Source organism: Mesoplodon mirus (assembly GCF_964341445.2).
Source record: "Mesoplodon mirus genome assembly, chromosome: 7".
NCBI lineage: Eukaryota > Metazoa > Chordata > Mammalia > Artiodactyla > Ziphiidae > Mesoplodon > Mesoplodon mirus.
The window spans coordinates 56,096,200-56,115,133 of NC_138983.1; the positions used below are offsets into that span (position 1 = coordinate 56,096,200).

Here is an 18,934-nt window from a genome sequence, read left to right on the forward strand (position 1 = left end):
CTGACTTTAAAAGTGTCTGTTTTACCACTAGGTATATTTATGTAATTTTCTGGTATATAAACTTAATAAAGTTAAGAAAGTTTTTCATCTATTCCTAATTGCCAAGAGTTTTCAACATACTGGGTGTTGTACTTCATCAAGTCCTTTTTTCATATCAAATGAGGCGAGAGATTAATTACACTGATAGATTTTCTAATGCTGGACCATTCTCACATTCCTGGGATAAAACCTAGTTGGTCAATGTATTACTATTTTAGTACACTACTGGAGTCGACCTGCTGTTATTTTATTTAGGACTTTGCATCTATTTTATAACCGAAATTGGCTCACAGTTTTCTTGCAGTCTTTGCCTGGTTTTGGTATTAGACTGATGTTACCTTCACAAATGAATTGGGTAACTTAAAACAGTACTACTCTAAGTAGTATTTTTACATGGTGAAAAATTTTAATTAAACTTTCTCCTTTGGAGAAGAAACTAACATTCCATAAAATATCAAATATTTAGAATTAAGTAATGAAAGAGACAACCCTTTAACTAGTCTCGCTGTCTCCATTTGTGTCTCCTGCCCAACCCATCATCTATACTAGCATCCTGATTATTCTAAAGCTCTTCAATGACTTCCCATTGCCTAAAACAGCAATACTCAATTACACAAGTAGGTAGATGCGTACCATAATGCTCAGTTTCCCAGAACTTTACAATCTCGGTGTGTTTGCAATTGTTTCAAGCAAATCAGACTTTCGATACCCCTTCTCTAATTTTGACATGCCTAAAATACGTTTATGGACAGGAGAAGCTTTGTGTTTAAAAATAGCTCCCTCTATTACCCTGAACTAAAGGATAGGGGTGCAATTCCCTAGCCAGGCATACAAGGCCCTCCCATAATTTTGTTCCTGTGATCTCTCTAGTCACCTCTTCCCCTGCTCCCTACCCTTATACTTTATACTCGAGCTACTTATAACTTCCAAAACATACTTCACTGTTACACTCTTCACTGCCTTTGTACTCATCTCTCCTTGAAATGCCTCTCTACTAATCTAACTTCTATTCAGTCTTTAAAGCCCAGATGTCCCTTCTCTTATGAAACTTTCTTTAATCTCCCCCCTCAACCATCATCAGAGTTAATAATTCCCTCCTCTGTTACTTTTGTATCTTGTACATAGATGCTATAAACTCATCTAACAACTGAGTGCTTTTTAAAAAAAATATTTATTTATTTATTTGGCTGCATCGGGTCTTATTTGTGGTGCACTGGCTCCAGAGTGCGTGGGCTTCATTGCCCTGTGGCATGTAGGATCTTAGTTCCCTGACCAGGGATCTAACCTGCATCCCCTGCATTGGAAGGCGGATTTTTAACCACTGGACCACCAGGGCAGTCCTGACAACTGAGTGCTTGAGTCAAGCACTTTATCAAGAACCTCATATCTTTTGTTCATTCTCATAACCACTCTATTAACTAGGTAGTATTATATCCATTTTACAAATTAAGAAACTAAAGCATGATAGATTAAGTTGTGTTGAGATTCAAATCCCAGTCTGTCTGAGATAAAAGCTTCTTAAAATTTTTGCTGTATTATCTATATATATGTGTTATCTCCATTTTTCCTATTTTCCCCATTAGACTTAAAACATCATATAAAAACAAGAGGATACATCTAATTCTCCAATGTATCTATAGCACCTAGCATAATGCCTGGCACAAAGTAGCGGTTTAAGTATTTGCTGATTGGCTGATCTTATTAAAGAGTGAACTCTCATTTCTCTGTCCTTAGTAACCCAGCACAAAACCTGAAATACAGAATACATTCATAAATATTTGCTAACATGAACTGAATTAACTGGGAGAAGAAACAGGCATCAGCAGATACTACAGATTCAATTCTTGGCTTCAATCAGTTCATACTTGGTTGGTCCCAGGTCCTTCAGAGGTACCAAAATTGAAAAGGACTGAAGGCTGATTTTCACTACTTTTCAAAGTTTACTATTGATACTATAGTTGCTACATTAGGAACAGCCACATGTTGCTGTTACTTGTTCACTCAAAAAACATTCCTTGGCTTCCCTGGTGGCGCAGTGGTTGAGAGTCCGCCTGCCGATGCAGGGGACGCGGGTTCGTGCCCCAGTCCGGGAGGATCCCACGTGCTGCGGAGCGGCTGGGCCCGTGAGCCATGGCCGCTGAGCCTGCGCGTCCGGAGCCTGTGCTCCGCAACGGGAGAGGCCACAACGGTGAGAGGCCCGTGTACCGCAAAAAAAAATATCCCTTGAGTATACAGTATGTTCCCAGAATAAATAAACCCTGGCCATTGCCTCCAAAAAAACTCACAATCTAGTTGAGGGATGTAAATGACTAAAGCCATGCTACTAAGGACTTGAAATGTGGCTAGTCCAAACTGAGATGTGTTATAAGTATAAAATACACACTGGATTTCAAAGACAGTATAAAAAATAATGTGAAATATCTCAACAGTAATTTTTATATTGATTATCTGTTGAAATTATAATATTTGGGGTACAATGGATAAAATAAAATATATATTAAAAATTATTTCACATGTTTCTTTTTACCTATTTAATGTCCCTACTAGGAAATTTAAAATTACATGTGTGGCTCACATTATATTTCTACCGGATAACACAGGTCTAGAGACATGAAAGAGTCTAGCACTTACGGGCAAATCATACAGCTACATTCCACAGTAAGAGAAAGGAAGTTGCAAACAAGACAAGGGCCAAATCATTCAATAATTTAATAATGGTTAAGTAAGTGCCTATGTGTCAAGAACTGTTTCAGGAATTTGGGAAACAAAGAAGTAAGACATTATCCCTGTTCTCAAGGAATTCATGGTCTAATAGAAGACACGAGAAGGCACCTTTATACTTAATTCCAATAATCCTGCTGCCAGGAACAAAATGGTATATTCAGGGCCCTCCTCAACTCCACAGCTATCTGGCTCCAGGTATATAGTGCTGCATTCCCACTTGCTCCCACTTTCTGTCCTTCAGACTCACTAGTGGTAAGTAGAAGACATATGTATATCTGCTTGATACACACAAGAAGAGATGACAATTTCATTTTAGATAGGAATGTTGCCAGTATCTTCCTCAACAGTATCTCCCCTTATATATGGGCTACCCTACCCCAGAGTCAAGAATATTGGGAAGATCTACAACTGGCAGTATTCACATAGACACATATTCTGTACTCTAGACCAAGGTATCATCAACCAAATATTACTTCCTAGTAGCTCACTAGTACCATTAAAATATAAACATTATTTAAAAAAGAAGGAACACTTTCCAAATATATACGGGACATTTTGATGTGTTAAGTACTATAGCAGGCTCTATTAGGGAGACAAAGGACAGACATTATCTCTATCGAAAGCACCCAAAAAGACTGCCTGCTTATCCATTACTTAAATCACTGAGACACAGTCCCCCACTTTGGAGAATTCCATCCCCTTCATCCCAGTGCAATATATATAGAACATTTTATAAACTGAAGAATTCATGTGCTAAAGCTCACTCCAGTTAAAATTCTCTAGTTTAAAGAACACATGATTTTGGACTACGATGATAAATGTTTGAAATCGACTTACATTCCTAACCATCTTATATGAAGCTAAGTGAGTGAGCACAGAAGAAAGTTAGGCTAGTCAAATTCATCCCCAAGTAAATAATGATTGTGCTAACTAACATTAACTTCCACTATCAACTGCTTACTTACCGTGAACACAGCCCAAGAAAGGGCAGAATGGCCTCCTCCATGCAGAAGAAGTAGGACTGGACCCTCTGAGCCACTCTTGTAAACTCGAAAAGTGTATGAATAGTTAAAGATAACATATCTAAGCTTTTGCTCACTGAAGTTTTTGATTACTTAGTCATAATGACTGGATCAGAAAACTCAGTCAGGACCAAGCTATAAGCAAAGCTACAGACTTCCAAACCTAAGAGGCACTTAAGTAGAAGTTTCTGAGACACCAAACCTGTTTTTGAGGCATGGAGCCAGTATGACCACGTTTTTTTTCCCACTTTTTTTTTTAATTATTATTTTTTACTTTGACCGTACCACATGGCTTGTGGGAACTTAGTTCCCTGACCAGGGACTGAACCCAGGCCCTCCACAGTCAAAACGCTGAGTCCTAACCACTGGACCGCCAGGGAATGCCCATCACCACTTTTTCAATGGGAAAAAAAACTATTCCCTTTGCCCTAATGGGGACACAGTCCCTGGTTTCTAGACGCTAAACTGGTTCAACTCACTTGACTCATGAAACCTTCCCCTCAAAATCTGGGCCCTCAAAAGATATATCAGTTTTAAGAATTTAATTCTTAATCCCTTCCCCATGCATGAGACAATTATAGCCAAATAAGATATTGGCACAGTCTTACAAGAAATATTCCATGTTGTACAAGGAACAGGTAGAGAATGAAAATGAAATAAATAGCAGGAATAAAGAACATTTTAGAAACTACACAAATCTTCTTAGACAACGTTATAAGCCTACTAAAGAATAAGCCATTTTACAAAGGATATATCCTTGCCAGTTTCATTCTCTACTTCTACATCTTCCATGGATTCAAAGTACTGACTCCACGGAACAGGAGAAAAGTCCCGCTTTCTTCCAGGGCTAAGGGAAAAGAAAGAGAGAGATTTCAAGTAAAATATAGTTATGCATGAAAAGGTAAAATCTTCATCAACAAATATTAAACGTAAATCTGAAATGAAAATAGCAAGATATTTTCTCGTAAAGATATGAAGAGTTTTCATACACAAAGTATTACATTAAACTGTTTTAAAAAGCTCAAATACGTATAAAATTTAAGGATTTTAGGAAATTCATTAGTATGTTTTAATCATAAATATATTGTGTGTATATACACACAACAAAACCTGCTAGTTCTCTCACCTTGTTCTTGGCTATAGGCTCATTCCTATCCTCTCAATCCACTTTAATATTGTTCCTGCTACAATAATTTTTGGTCACTATTGTTTCTTCATACCTTTAATCCTTCACATTTTTTCATGCTTCTTTGTCATTTCCCAACCAATCAATATACAAGCTTCATAGAAGGCAAACTGTCCGTATCAATACCTTGAATTTCTGGGCATTTATCTGAAGAGAAGCTCACACAGAAGTGAAATGAGTTATCTATTCAATGTAGCATTGCTTGTAATAGAGAAAAATTGGAAATAACCTAAATATCAACAGGTGACTAATTAAAATAAATTTTGGTACACAGAGAAATAATATTTCATTGTAAAAAGAAGGGAGCAATTATATATTGATAAAATTCCTTATTTATGGATAAGATACACTGTTAAGTAAACAAAGAAACAAACATGATGCACATACTACCATTTGGGTAAAAATGAGAAACATGCATAAATGTAATTGTTTATATATATTTAGAATATCTCTGGACAAATACTGATATAACACTGATGGTAACCTGGGAGGGAAACTATGACTGGGAGGTGAGAGGGACAATTTTCATTTTACATCCCTTTCTATCTTTTGATCTTTGAACCATGTATTATTTTAAATTATTACTTATTGTTATTTTAAATTATTATATTAAACTATTTTGAAACAAAACAAAAATAACTGATAAATATCTGTTTACAACCTATGTCTTCAACCTTAGATGGAACACAAGAAAGAAACCCTGAGTCTTCCTCTATTTCCACACAGATTCTTTCCAGTAATGTAGGAAATTTAGAATTCCATCAGCAGCAAAACATTAACTCCTGCCTGACAACTTCTTGTATATGCTATGGGACCGAATTGAGAATATGTACAAGCATAATACAAAGCTACTTTTAAAAACTTAAGTTAATACAAAAGCACTCTAGGTTGACTATAATACTGGAAAGAATTACAGTGGGGCAGCTGGGCAGTAAGGAATGTATTCTCTCACCAGTCAAGTATTTATCGAATATCTACCTTCTACTAGGCATTGAAACAGGTGAGTAGGTCTCAATCCATGTAACAATAAAGTCACCTGGGGAGCTTTTAAAAATGCTGATGTTTGGATCTCACCTCTAGAAATTGATTTAAATGGTCTGGGATGTGGCCTAGGTACTGATCATTTTTAAAGTTCCCCAAGTTGAGAGAGAGGTGCTAGAAATACAAAGGTAGAGTATATGATTTGGAATGAGAGAGAAGTTCAAATTCCTCACAGTTCATACCATTTCCCTATAATTCCTAACACTTGCAGTATGGACTTGGGCAAATTCAAATTATCTAAATTCCTCCTGCCTTGGATTATAATCACTAAGTAAAATAAGATATCCTTTAAAATAATCTAATACATCTGGCATTTGGTAGTTGCTCAGTAAATGGGTAAACCTATCTTCTGATAGAAAAAGTCCCTCTGTGGAAGTAAACTACAACTTTAGCCTAGACCTATTTTTTGGTTTACTGGTTGCACTTGAATTCCTACTGCAAAACTAAAAGCAGACCTATTTTTTTTTAGTCACTTATTTATTTATTTTTATTGAAGTATAGTTGATTTACAATATTATATTAGTTTCAGGTGTACAGCATAATGATTCAGCATTTTTGCAGATTATACTTCATTATAAGTTATTACAAAATAATGGCCATAATTTCCTGTGCTATACAATATATCCTTGTTGCTTATCTATTTTATACACAGTAGTTTGTATCTGTTAATCCCATACCCCTAATTTGTCCCTCCCCCTTCCTGCTCCCCTTTGGTAACCACTAGTTTGTTTTCTATATCTGTGAGTCTGTTTCTATTTTGCATATACATTCATTTGTATTATTTTTTAGATTCCATATATAAGTGATACCATACAGTATTTGTCTTTGTCTGACATTTCACTAAGCATAATATTCTCTAGGTTCATCCACATTGCTACAAATGGCAGAATTTCATTCTAAAAGCAGAACTCTTAATTCTACTTATCAGTCACTCACAAACTCATCTATGCATATACTAAAGTTTGAGTACATATAACAATCATAACATAGCCTGCCAAACCTATTATAATAGATTCTAAGAATCCATGCATGAAATTTTGATGTCTAGAGCTAGGATATCGTAGTAATAGTACCTAACATTTACTGTACGCAACAGTGAGTCACTGTGCCAATTTACAGGCATGATTCTATTTAATTCTGACAAAACTTTGAGTTGTTTTTATCCCCATGTCTCAGATTAAAAAACAGATTTAGAGATAACGAAGCAACTTGCCAAAGGTTCTACAACTACTAAGTAGCAGTGACAGGACTCAAATCCAGTTCCATCACTCTTCGAAGTCTCTGTTCTTTACTCCAATGCTACATTAATTCTCAGATTTTTTTTGTCTCTCACTCTCATTTATACTTCTGAAAAGTAATAAGGCTTTATGTAGGGCATATTATCAGAGGTTTCCTTTTCAGAGTCTAAATATGACTGACTTTGCCAAGGCCACAGAAACTTTCCAAGTTGGCCAGACACTAGTTAAAGAAAAATTACTTCCTACCATCAGAAATCATTCCTAGGAAAACAGCCTCCACTTCTAATCTTCATTTAAAAAAATTTTTTTTCAGGGACTACCCAACTTATACAACATATGAGTAATTCCCATTTAGTTAAAAAGCCAATAATCTATACCTCAAAATGTTGCTCCTACTCCCACGGAGATTTTTCTGGCATACTCCTAGCATCTGCATTTGAACACATAATTGTTTATACACTCCATGACTTCAGGAAATTCTGCACAAGGTTAGATAAGAAGTAGAATATGAATCTTTATATTCTAGTCAGAAAGAATACTCTGTATTTTAGAGATGAAGTTTTGGTTCTTTTAAAAAATAGTTTCTTATTCTTTTATGCCTAGCTACTTTATGGTCATTACAGCCTGTGTAGGCTCTTTTCAGTTATAATTTTTTATTTTATTATTTACTTATTTATTTAGCCATGCCACGTGGCTTGCAGGATCTTAGTTCCCAACAAGGGGTTGAACCTGGGCCACGGCAGTGAAAGCACTGAGTCCTAACCACTGGACCTCCAGGGAATTCTCTACTTATAATTGTTTTAAATGAATTAACTACTGACTTTTTTCTCCATGGAGTCATAATGAAAGAATTCTGAAATAAGAAAAGAACTTTCAAAAGCATAACAAGGTTAAGTTATACTTTAAAAATAAGGATTTATTCACCAAGAACCTATTATATCAGGCTTGTGACTGAGGTGGGGTGGTAGGAGATGCTGGGATTACCATAAAACTAGTGAGACAATGCCTCTGCTCTCACGAAGCTAATATCAAACACCTAAATATCTAACATAATGTACAGATAAATACTTTAAATAGCCTAAGAGGTACAGCTAAAGTGCTGTAAATGTTCAGAGGGAATAAAGATTACTTTCAGCTTGGGAAATAGAGACTTCAAAGAAAAAATAATATTTAAGCTATGCATTAAAGGACAAATAGAATTTGGACTGATGATGGAAGCAGGGAAACGGGGAGGGGTAAGGCAGACATTTCAGGGAGAGAGAAGGGCACAAATAAGCACCCGGTATGATGCCTGTCATGGGGATACTATTAAAAAACAAAGTAAAAAAATAAATGCAATAAGGTGGGAATAAGTACAGCAGTTTTGAAAACTAAGAGCTGATACAAGTAAAAGCAGATAGTGGAGAAAGAATAATAATAAAGTACAAAATATATGATCTTTTTCTGCTATTTGTGTGTCAGGGTCCCAAAAGCCAGATAGGGTTTGAATGGTATTGTAGAAAATGAGCAGCCAATAAAATGCACAGATTAAAGTATTTCAGAAAGATCAATGTAGTGAGAGGTACAAGATGGACTTGATTCTGGAAAACAATATGTTGCAATAACCTGGGTAGGAAAAGATGGGAGTATAGACTGACAATGGAATTTAAAAGGAGGAAAACACAGAAAGAACTTTCAAAAAGGCAATCAACAAATCTCAGGAATGTTCAAGATATGGAAGATGACTGACAGTAGAATCAAAGTCACTCTAAAGTTCTGAACTAATAGATGAATTATTAAGTCCAACAATTTATAAATAAAAATCTACTTTGGGGGACTTCGCTGGTGACACAGTGGTTAAGACTCAGTGCTCCCAATGCAGGGGGCCCAGGTTCAATCCCTGGTCAGGGAACTAGACCCAACATGCATGCTGCAACTAAGAGTTCACATGCCACAACTACGGAGCCCGTGTGCCGCAACTAACAAGCCTGCTGGCTGCAACTAAGACCCAGCAAAACCAAATAAATAAGAAAAAAAATTATTAAAAAAATAATAAAAATCTACTTTGGGAGGTAAATGTATACAAAATTTTTGATGTCAGAAAAAAGTTTATTTCAAACCTAACAAAATAAATGTATCATTTCCTCCCATCTCCTGCTACCAGAGGAAGTAGTTCAGCAGCCAAGGAACAAAGTAGTACTATAAGAGACACACAAGAAATATGGCTTCTACCTAAACCACGTGAATCAAGTGCGTTTATGGACCTTTTGCTATTCTCATAGACCCTGTTTGGAATCTGATGACCGATGAGCCCTCACTCTAGAAAAAAATGCATACATATATATTTTGTATACAATTCCCTGGCTTCAAGAAACCCATCTATGAATCTCAAATTAAGAACCCTTGGCCTGGGCTTCCCTGGTGGCACAGTTGGTTGAGAGTCCACCTGCCGATGCAGGGGACACGGGTTTGTGCCCCGGTCTGGGAAGATCCCACATGGCACGGAGCAACTAAGCCCGTATGCCACAACTACTGAGCCTGCACTCTAGAGCCCGCGAACCACAGCTACTGAGCCCTCGTGCCACAACTACTGAAGCTCACATGCCTAGAGCCCATGCTCTGCAACAAGAGAAGCCACTGCAATGAGAAGCCTGCGCACCACAATGAAGAATAGCCCCCACTCGCCTCAACTAAACAAAGCCCACGCGGCAACAAAGACCCAATGCAGCCAAAAAAAAAAAAAACCATCACAAACTATATAGAGACTTCCCTGGTGGTGCAGTGGTTAAGAATCTGCCTGCCAATGCAGGGGACACGGGTTCGAGCCCTGATCCGGGAAGATCCCACATGCCGCAGAGCAACTAAGCCCATGTGCCACAACTACTGAGCCTGTGCTCCAGAGCCCACAAGCCACAACTACTAGGCCCACATGCCACAACTACTGAAGCCCGCGTGCCTAGAGCCAGTGCTCTGCAACAAGAGAAGCCACTGCAAGGAGAAGCCCGCGCACCGCAACGAAGAGTAGCCCCCGCTCGCCACAACTAGAGAAAGCCCACATGCAGCAACAAAGACCCAACGCAGCCAAAAATAAATAAATAAATTTAATTTAAAAAACACTATATAACAGTATGGCTATGTACAGATTACCTCAGGTTAAATTTTATTTCCAATAATTATAAGCTTTGTGACCATTATTAACAAGTTATTTCTGCCTTAATTTCCTCAATTGTAAGCTCTGAAATGTGATTACAAGCAGGCATATAAGTACTTCATAAATGTTAGTTATCACAGAAATACTGTTCATAGCTAAGCCACACAGTATACTGATATTTTCTTTCTCGTAAAACTTTTGTCCAGAATTAATAACTGTCTTTTATTTTGTTTACTGAGGTTTCTATAAAACTATCATTAATTGCTTCCCAAAACCTTTTAATAGGCAAAAGACATTAACAGGCATTTCACAAAAGAGGAAACACAAATAGCCTATAGACACATTAAAAGGTTCCCAATTTCATTCATAGTCAAGAGACATAATTTTTTTAAAAACTGGAGAAAATCAAACTTTAACAACATGTATATAGGGGAGAGACCAGGAAAAGTGACTCACTCTAAAAGACATAAAATTTTAAGTCACAGTAAGGTATAATTTCACATCCAGCATGTTGACAAAATATAAGAAGCCAAACATTACCACATCCCGTGGAGGATACAGATCAGATGGAACTGTCATCCACTGCTGGTGGGCGTGTAAATGGGGAAAACTGTTTGGAAAACAGTGAGGCATCACTTGGTAAAACTGAACAGGTGTCCTTCAATCTAGCAGTTTCAGTTTACAGAGAAACGCCTGTACTTAAGTACTAAGATACACATAAAAGGATGTTCACAGAAGCATTTCCATAAAAGCAAAGAATAACAAGCAAGCTAAATGTTCACCATCAGTGGAATATATAAATTGTGATATATTCAGACAGTTGAATATGGCACTGATGTGAAAATGGATGTGCTAGAATTACATGCAATAACATGGATGAATCTCAAAAGTATAATATTTGGAAAAAGATATAAGCACAGAAGAATAAATGCAGTATGATTCCATTAGTAATAAAGTTCAAAAACAGGCAAAACTAAATAATATGTTTTTATGAATATATGAATAGGTGGTAAAAATATAAAGAAAAGCAAGGGAATGATAAACATGCAATTCAAGGCTGTGGAGAGTGGAAATGCTCTTGTGGAGAGGCAATGAGCTTCTAAAGCGCTGACAAAGAAACTAACACAACATTGTAAAGCAATTATACTCCAATAAAGATGTTAAAAAAATTTTTTTAATTAAAAAAAAGGTTCTATGTCATATTCTAGGTGGTGAATACATGGGAATTTATTCTTCTTTAAACTGTACATATTTTTTAAACTTTTCTTTATATTTCATAATTAAACATTTTTTAATTTAAGAGAAATTCATAAATCTATAAAATTTATATAAATTTATAATTTGAGAAATCTATAAAACTTCTCTTAATATGGTCAACCACATTAAATGATCTATCAGGTTCATTTTTTTCTTTGGAAACTCCCTTCTCTGGCACCTTCTATTCATCTGCTCCAAATGGGACTGCTTGCTCTCTGGAAAGAATGAATTCCTGTCATTTCATCATCATCCTGGAATTGAATTCCCCTTGCCTTTCTTCTGTGTTGAATCCCTGATTCCCATATCCCACATTTTTCTTGATGCACTTTTTTTTTTTTTAATTCTATTTTTGGCTGCATTGGGTCTTCATTGCTGCGTGCAGGCTTTCTCTAGTTGCGGCGAGCAGGGGCTACCCTTCGTTGTGGTGCGCGGGCTTCTCACTGCAGTGGCTTCTCTTGTTGCGGAGCACGGCCTCTAGGCGTGCAAGCTTCAGTAGTTGTGGTACGCAGGCTCAGTAGTTGTGGCGCGCAGGCTTAGTTGCTCCGTGGCATGTGGGATCTTCCCGGACCAGGGCTCAAACTCGTGTCCCCTGCATTGGCAGGCGGATTCTTAACCACTGCGCCACGAGGGAAGCCTGATGCACTCTCTCATTTGATGGAACACATCCTCCATTAGCTTTCTGAGAAAGAGGGATTAATTTTGAAACTCTGCATGTCAGGAAATGCTGTTACCCATTTTTACACTTGACTGACAGCTTTCTCTGGTATAGAAATTTTGTCAGGGACTGTTTCCATCAACGATAACTAGGCGCCTTGGTAGATCCAACTTGGGAAATGTGGACTAAAATTATATGTATGTGTGTATAAAAATATGAATATATAAAAATAATTATATATAAGATCATATTTATGTAATTATACTGATTATATTTTTAAAATATACATAGGGAATTCCCTGGCGGTCCAGTGGTTAGGACTTGGCACTTTCACTGTCGTAGCCCAGGTTCAATCCCTGGTCAGGGAACTAACATCCCACAAGCTGTGCAGCCAAAAGAAAATAAATAAATAAATGGTCTTATATTCATTCCTTCTTTTTAAATGAGGCTGGCAAGAAAGTAAGGAATATGGAATACTAAGGCCAAAAGTTAAGTGAAGATGGGAACTCAGAGAGGCATTCAGTCCATTAAAGCTGGTTTTTGTCTTGATGGCATTTGCCAACCAGCTGAATCTGAGGTTTTGGGGGTTTCCTGGGGCACACAGAACAAGACACAAAGCACAAGGTGGGAATCCTTGGTGGAGAGGCCAGTAGAAGTTATTTTTCCCATAAAGCTGAGATCTCAAAGGATCATATCGTCAGTGAAAGGGTAAAATAGTAATGCTCTGCTCCCTACTCTGATCCCAGGACTAAAAGAAAAAGAAAAATACATGTCTTGAAACTTGGCATTGAATGAACGGGAGAAGAGAGAGAGAAAAAAAAAAGTCCTTCTCTGATGAAACTGTAACCACAGACAACTCTTAAACTGATTTTAGCTAAATTCATACACTTAAATATTCGAATAAGTTTCAAGTTGAGAATTTAGTTTAAAGTGAACCCAGACCAGCAGTGCCCTCAGGAGACCAACAGAAACAAAGGCAAATCCTCTCTGAAGGAATCAACCTTCACTCCAGGACCAAGAACTCCCACGGATAAAGTTCCAAAGCACATGACCATCTCACAGTCAAAAACCATAAAACATGCGAGGAAACAGATGTATAAAGGCTTCATATATTGAAATTATATGGTAGAATATAAAATAACTGTTTCGTATTTTTAAAAAATAATAGAAACTTGAAACAAATACAACTTCTAAAATGAAAAGAATAGGGCCTCCCTGGTGGCGCAGTGGTTGAGAGTCCGCCTGCCGATGCAGGGGATACGGGTTCGTGCCCCGGTCTGGGAGGATCCCATATGCCGCGGAGCGGCTGGGCCCGTGAGCCATGGCCGCTGGGCCTGCGCATCCGGAGCCTGTGCTCCGCAACGGGAGAGGCCACAACAGTGAGAGGCCCGCATACCGAAAAAAAAAAAAAAAAAAAAGAATAGAATTAAAAAGAAAATGATCAGTTTAACAGCTAAGGAGAAAGGTAAACTAATACATCCATTCAGATATATCTGGATACATCTAGAATGCAACATAAAAACAAAAGATGAAAAACATGGAAGAAGTTAAGAGATATGCAGGAAACAGAAATACGTTTTACATATGTCAAATCAGAGTTATAACAGGAAATTAGAGAATGGATAAAGGTTTGAAGAGTAGTAGCTGAAGTTTTCATAACTGAAACTACCAATCACAGATTCCTGAAGGTCAACAAAACACAAGATTTTAAGAGAATTACCATATTATGGTAAAAGTACACAACATTAAAGACAATTATGTTAAAATCAGTCCCTACTCCCCAAAATGCAAAATGACGTATACATTAATTTGTTCATTTCAGTACTATTTGAAATAGAAAATGATAAAAAGAACCCAACATCCATCAATAGGGAAACTGATTGAATAAACTGTGTTATATTCACACAATAGAGTTCTATGCAGCTGCAGAAAAAAAAAAAAAAAGAATAAGAAATCTTTATATACTATTAAGGAGTGATTAGGATATATTAAATTTTAAAAAGTAATATACAGGGACTTCCCTGGTGGCGCAGTGGTTAAGAATCCACCTGCCAATGCAGGGGACACGGGTTCGAGCCCTGGTCCAGGAAGATCCCACATGCCGCGGAGCAACTAAGCCCATGCGCCACAACTATTGAGCCTGCGCTCTAGAGTCCACAATCCACAACTACTGAAGCCCACGCACCTAGAGCCCATGCTCTGTAACAAGAGAAGCCACTGCAATGAGAAGCCCATGCAACGCAATGAAGAGTAGCCCCAACTCACCGCTACTAGAGAAAGCCCACACACAGCAACAAAGACCTAATGCAGCCAAAAATAAATAAATAAATTTATTTTTTTTAAAAAAGTAAAGCAGAATGGTATATATGTTATCTTTTATCTAAGAAAGAAGGGGATATAAATATATACACTTTTTTTAAGTGGAAGGATTAAACAAAAAATAATGAAAACAGTTAATCTGTAGGGTACCGGAGGGAAAAAGGACAGATGCTATACTTTTCTGAATACACTATTATAGTTCCAATTTTGGAGTCATGTAAATAATTTTACTTTTGTTTTACAAATATGTTTAAAAGTTAGTAAAAACCAATCACCAACAACAACAAAAAAGGGAATAAATTAACCTAATGGTATACTAACAGTTATTCCAAGTGACTTTAAAACATAATTATTTGACTATGTATCTCTGGTGGGATATACCTTAAGGGAAAAAAACAACTGAATAGAAGTCTTAAACAGTATTCAGTAATCACATTGTTACTAGCTTTTAAAAAAAATTAATTTAATTAATTTATTTATTTGGTTGTGCCAGGTCTTAGTTGCCGCTGGCGAGCTCCTTAGTTGTGGCTTGCCGGCTCCTTGGTTGTGGTATGCGTGTGGGATCTAGTTCCCTGACCAGACACCGAACCCGGGCCCCCTGAATTGGGAGCGAGGAGTCTTAACCACTGAGCCACCAGGAAGTCCCTGTTAGTAGCTTTTTTTTTTTTTTTTTTTTTTTTTGCGGTACGTGGGCCTCTCATGTTGTGGCCTCTCCCGTTGCGGAGCACAGGCTCCGGACGTGCAGGCTCAGCGGCCATGGCTCACGGGCTTAGCCGCTCCGCGGCATGTGGGATCTTCCCAGACTGGGGCACGAACACGTGTCCCCTGCATCGGCAGGCGGACTCTCAACCACTGTGCCACCAGGGAAGCCCCCGTTAGTAGCTTTTATTGGTGGTATAATTGGTTATTTTGAACATCACATAAGTGCATATTTATATACATATATAAAGCAAGTAGGTAGTTAGGTTAATATCATGAGGAACCAAAATTCCCACTGTAAGAGAAAAGAGATGATATAAAGTCAAAGAAATTAAAAACCTGTAATTTTTTTTTTTTTTTTTTTTGGCCATGCTGTGCGCCTTGCAGGATCTTAGCTCCCTGACCAGGGATTGAACCCTCACCCTCAGCAGTGAAAGCACAGAGTCCTAACCACTGGACCACCAGGGAATTCCCAAAAACCCTGTAATCTTAATTTTGAATTGGAAGTATCAACATGAACTCATGATTCCCTTTGTGTTAAAAAAATATATGCTACCTCTATCCTGTAAAGGCCTATAGCAATAATCAACCTAGTAGCAATGAGTTCCTCTAGTGCCTAAACTGAGATATTTAAATACCATTTCCAGCTTCTAGAAGCTGCCTGTATTACTTGGCTCACAGGTTCTTCCTCCATTTTCAAAGCCAGCAAGCAATGTGGCATCTTCAAAGTTCTCTCAGATTTTGGCCTACTCTTCTGCCTCCCTCTTCTTTAAAGGACACTCGTGATTACATGGGACCCAATCAAATAATCCAGGATAATCTCTTTATTTTAAAGTCAGCTGATTAGCAGCCTTAATTCCATCTGCAACCTTAATTCTCCTCTGCCATGTAAAATAATCCAGTCACAGGTTCCAGTGATAGGACTCGAGCATCTTTGGGATATCATTGTTTTGTCTGCCACAGATTTCTAAAGTCTTTGTATTATTTCAGAAGAATGGCAGAAATACTGATTCAACTTGCACTTTTAAAAAATTTTATTTATTTATTTTTGGCTGCATTGGGTCCTCATTGCTGCGCGCAGGCTTTCTCTAGTTGTGGCGAGCAGGGGTTACTCTTTATTGCGGTGAGCTGGCCTCTCATTGCGGTGGCTTCTCTTATTGCGCAGCATGGGCTCTAGGCGCACAGGCTTCGATAGTTGTGGCACACGTGCACAGTAGTTGTGGCTTGCGGGCTATAGAGCACAAGCTCAGTAGTTGTGGCACATGGGCTTAGCTGCTCCCCGGCATGTGGGATCTTCCTGGACCAGGGATTGAACCTGTGTTCCCTGCACTGGCAGGCGGATTCTTCTTCTTTTTTTTTTTAATTGGAGTAAAATTGCTTTACAATGTTGTGTTAGTTTCTGTTGTACAATGAAGTGAATCAGCTATATCTTTACCTATATCGCCTCCCTCTTGGACCTCCCTCCCACCCCCCCAATCCTGGTCATCAAAGAGCACCGAGCTGAGCTCCTGTGCTATACAGCAGGTTCCCACTATCTATTTTACACATGGTAGTGTATTTGTGTCAAACCTAATGTCCCCATTCGTCCCACCCTCCCCTTCCCCCCGTGTCCACATGTCCGTTCTCTACATCTACATCTCTATTCCTGCCCTACAAATAGGTTCATCTGTACGATTTTTCTAGATTCCACATATATGCATTAATATACGATATTTGTTTTTCTCTTTCTGGCTTACTTCACTCTGTATGACAGACTCCAGGTCCATCCACACCTCTATAAATGACCCAATTTTGTTCCTTTTTATGGCTGAGTAATATTCCATTGTACATATGTACCACCACTTCTTTATCCATTCATCTATTGTTGGACATTTAGGTTTTTTTCATGTCCTGGCTATTGTAAATAGTGCTGCAATGAACACTGGGGTACAAGTGTCCTTTTGAATTATGGTTTTCTCAGGGTACATGCCCAGTAGTGGGATTGCTGGGTCATATGGTAATTCTACTTTTAGTTTTTTAAGGAACCTCCATACTGTTCTCCATAGTGGCTGTATCAACTTATATTCCCACCAACACTGCAAAAAGGGTTCCCTTTTCTCCATACCCTCTCCAGCATTTATTGTTGGTAGATTTTTTGATGATGGCCATTCTGACTGGTGTGAGGTGATACCTCATTGTAGTTTTGATTTGCATTTCTCTAATAATTAGTGATGTTGAGCAACTTTTCATGTGGCAGGCATATTCTTAACCACTGAGCCACCAGAGAAGTCCCTCAACTTGCACTTTTATATATTAAGTATGCATGTTAAAATGTCTAAGGCAAAAATCCTACATTAACCATTAAAAAACTATAAGAACTAGTACATAATTTCAGTAAAGTTGCAGAATACAAGATCAATATACAAAAACCAATTGTATTTCTATACACTTGAAATAAACAATCCAAAAATGAAATTAAGAAAACAATTCCATTTATAATAGCATTGATATAACATTGCTGAAAGTAATTTAAAAAGATATACACAAATAGAAAGGCATCCCATATTCATGGATTAGAAGATTTATTATTACTAAAATGGCAATATTCCCCAAACTAATTTACAGATTCAAAGTAATAACTAACAAAATTGTATCTAACTTCCTTGCAGAAATTGACACGCTAATCCTAAAATTAACATGGAAATTCAAGGGACACAGAAGAGTCAAAACAAATTTTAACGAAAGACATGGCTATAAGACTCATACTTCCTGATTTCAAAACTTGCTACAAAGCTACAGCAATAAATACAGTGTGATCCTGGTATATAGGCAAATATATAAATCAATGGTATAGAATTGAGAGTTAAAAAATAAACCCATACATTATGGTCAATTGATTTTTGACCAGAGTGCCAAGATAATGCAAGGAGGAAAGAGGAGTCTTTTCATTAAATGGTGTTGGGACAATGGATATCCACATGCAAAAGAACAAAGCTGAACCCATTCCTCACATCATATATAAAAATTAACTTAAAATGGATCATAGACCTCTATGTAAGAGCTAAAACTATAAAACTCTAAGAAGAAAACATAGGCATAAATCTTCATGACCCTAGGTTAGGCAAAGCCTTCTTAGATATGATACTAAAAGCATGAGAAAAAAAATAAATTGAACTTTATCAAACTTAAAACTGTTTGCTTCAAAGGACACCGTTAAAGGGAATTCCCTGGCAGTCCAGTAGTTAGGACTTGGTGCCTGCCCAGGCCGGGGTTCAACCCCTGGTTGGGGAACTGAGATCCCACAAGCCTTGCGGCGCAGCCGAAATAAAAACAAAAACAAAGGACACCATTAAAAACATGAAAGATAACCCATAGAATGGGAGAAAATACCCACAAATCATAGATCTGATAAGGAACTTGTATCTAGAATATATAAAGAACTCATAACTCAATACAAAGACAACCCATTTTTTTAATGAGCAAAGGATTTGAATAGACATTCCTCCAGAGAAGGTATACAAATGGTCAATAAGGACATGAAAAGATATTCAGCATCATTAGTTATTAGGGAAATGCAAATCAAAACCACACAAAGAACCACTTCACACCACTAAGATGGCTATAAACAAAAAGACTGGCAATGAC

General features: G+C 37.6%; 1 protein-coding gene across 2 annotated transcripts in view; it reads right to left on the reverse strand.

Annotated features, from left to right (window-relative positions):
* Positions 1 to 18,934, reverse strand: part of PPME1 (protein phosphatase methylesterase 1) — a 74,501-nt gene that overhangs the window by 37,244 nt on the left and 18,323 nt on the right. For both annotated transcript variants that reach the window (XM_082626714.1, XM_082626713.1), the window contains exons 2-3: positions 4,538 to 4,632; positions 3,729 to 3,820 (exon numbers count right to left, since the gene is read on the reverse strand). In XM_082626714.1, the coding sequence (XP_082482840.1) occupies positions 3,729 to 3,820; positions 4,538 to 4,632 (187 nt within the window). The remainder of the gene's footprint in view (positions 1 to 3,728; positions 3,821 to 4,537; positions 4,633 to 18,934) is intronic.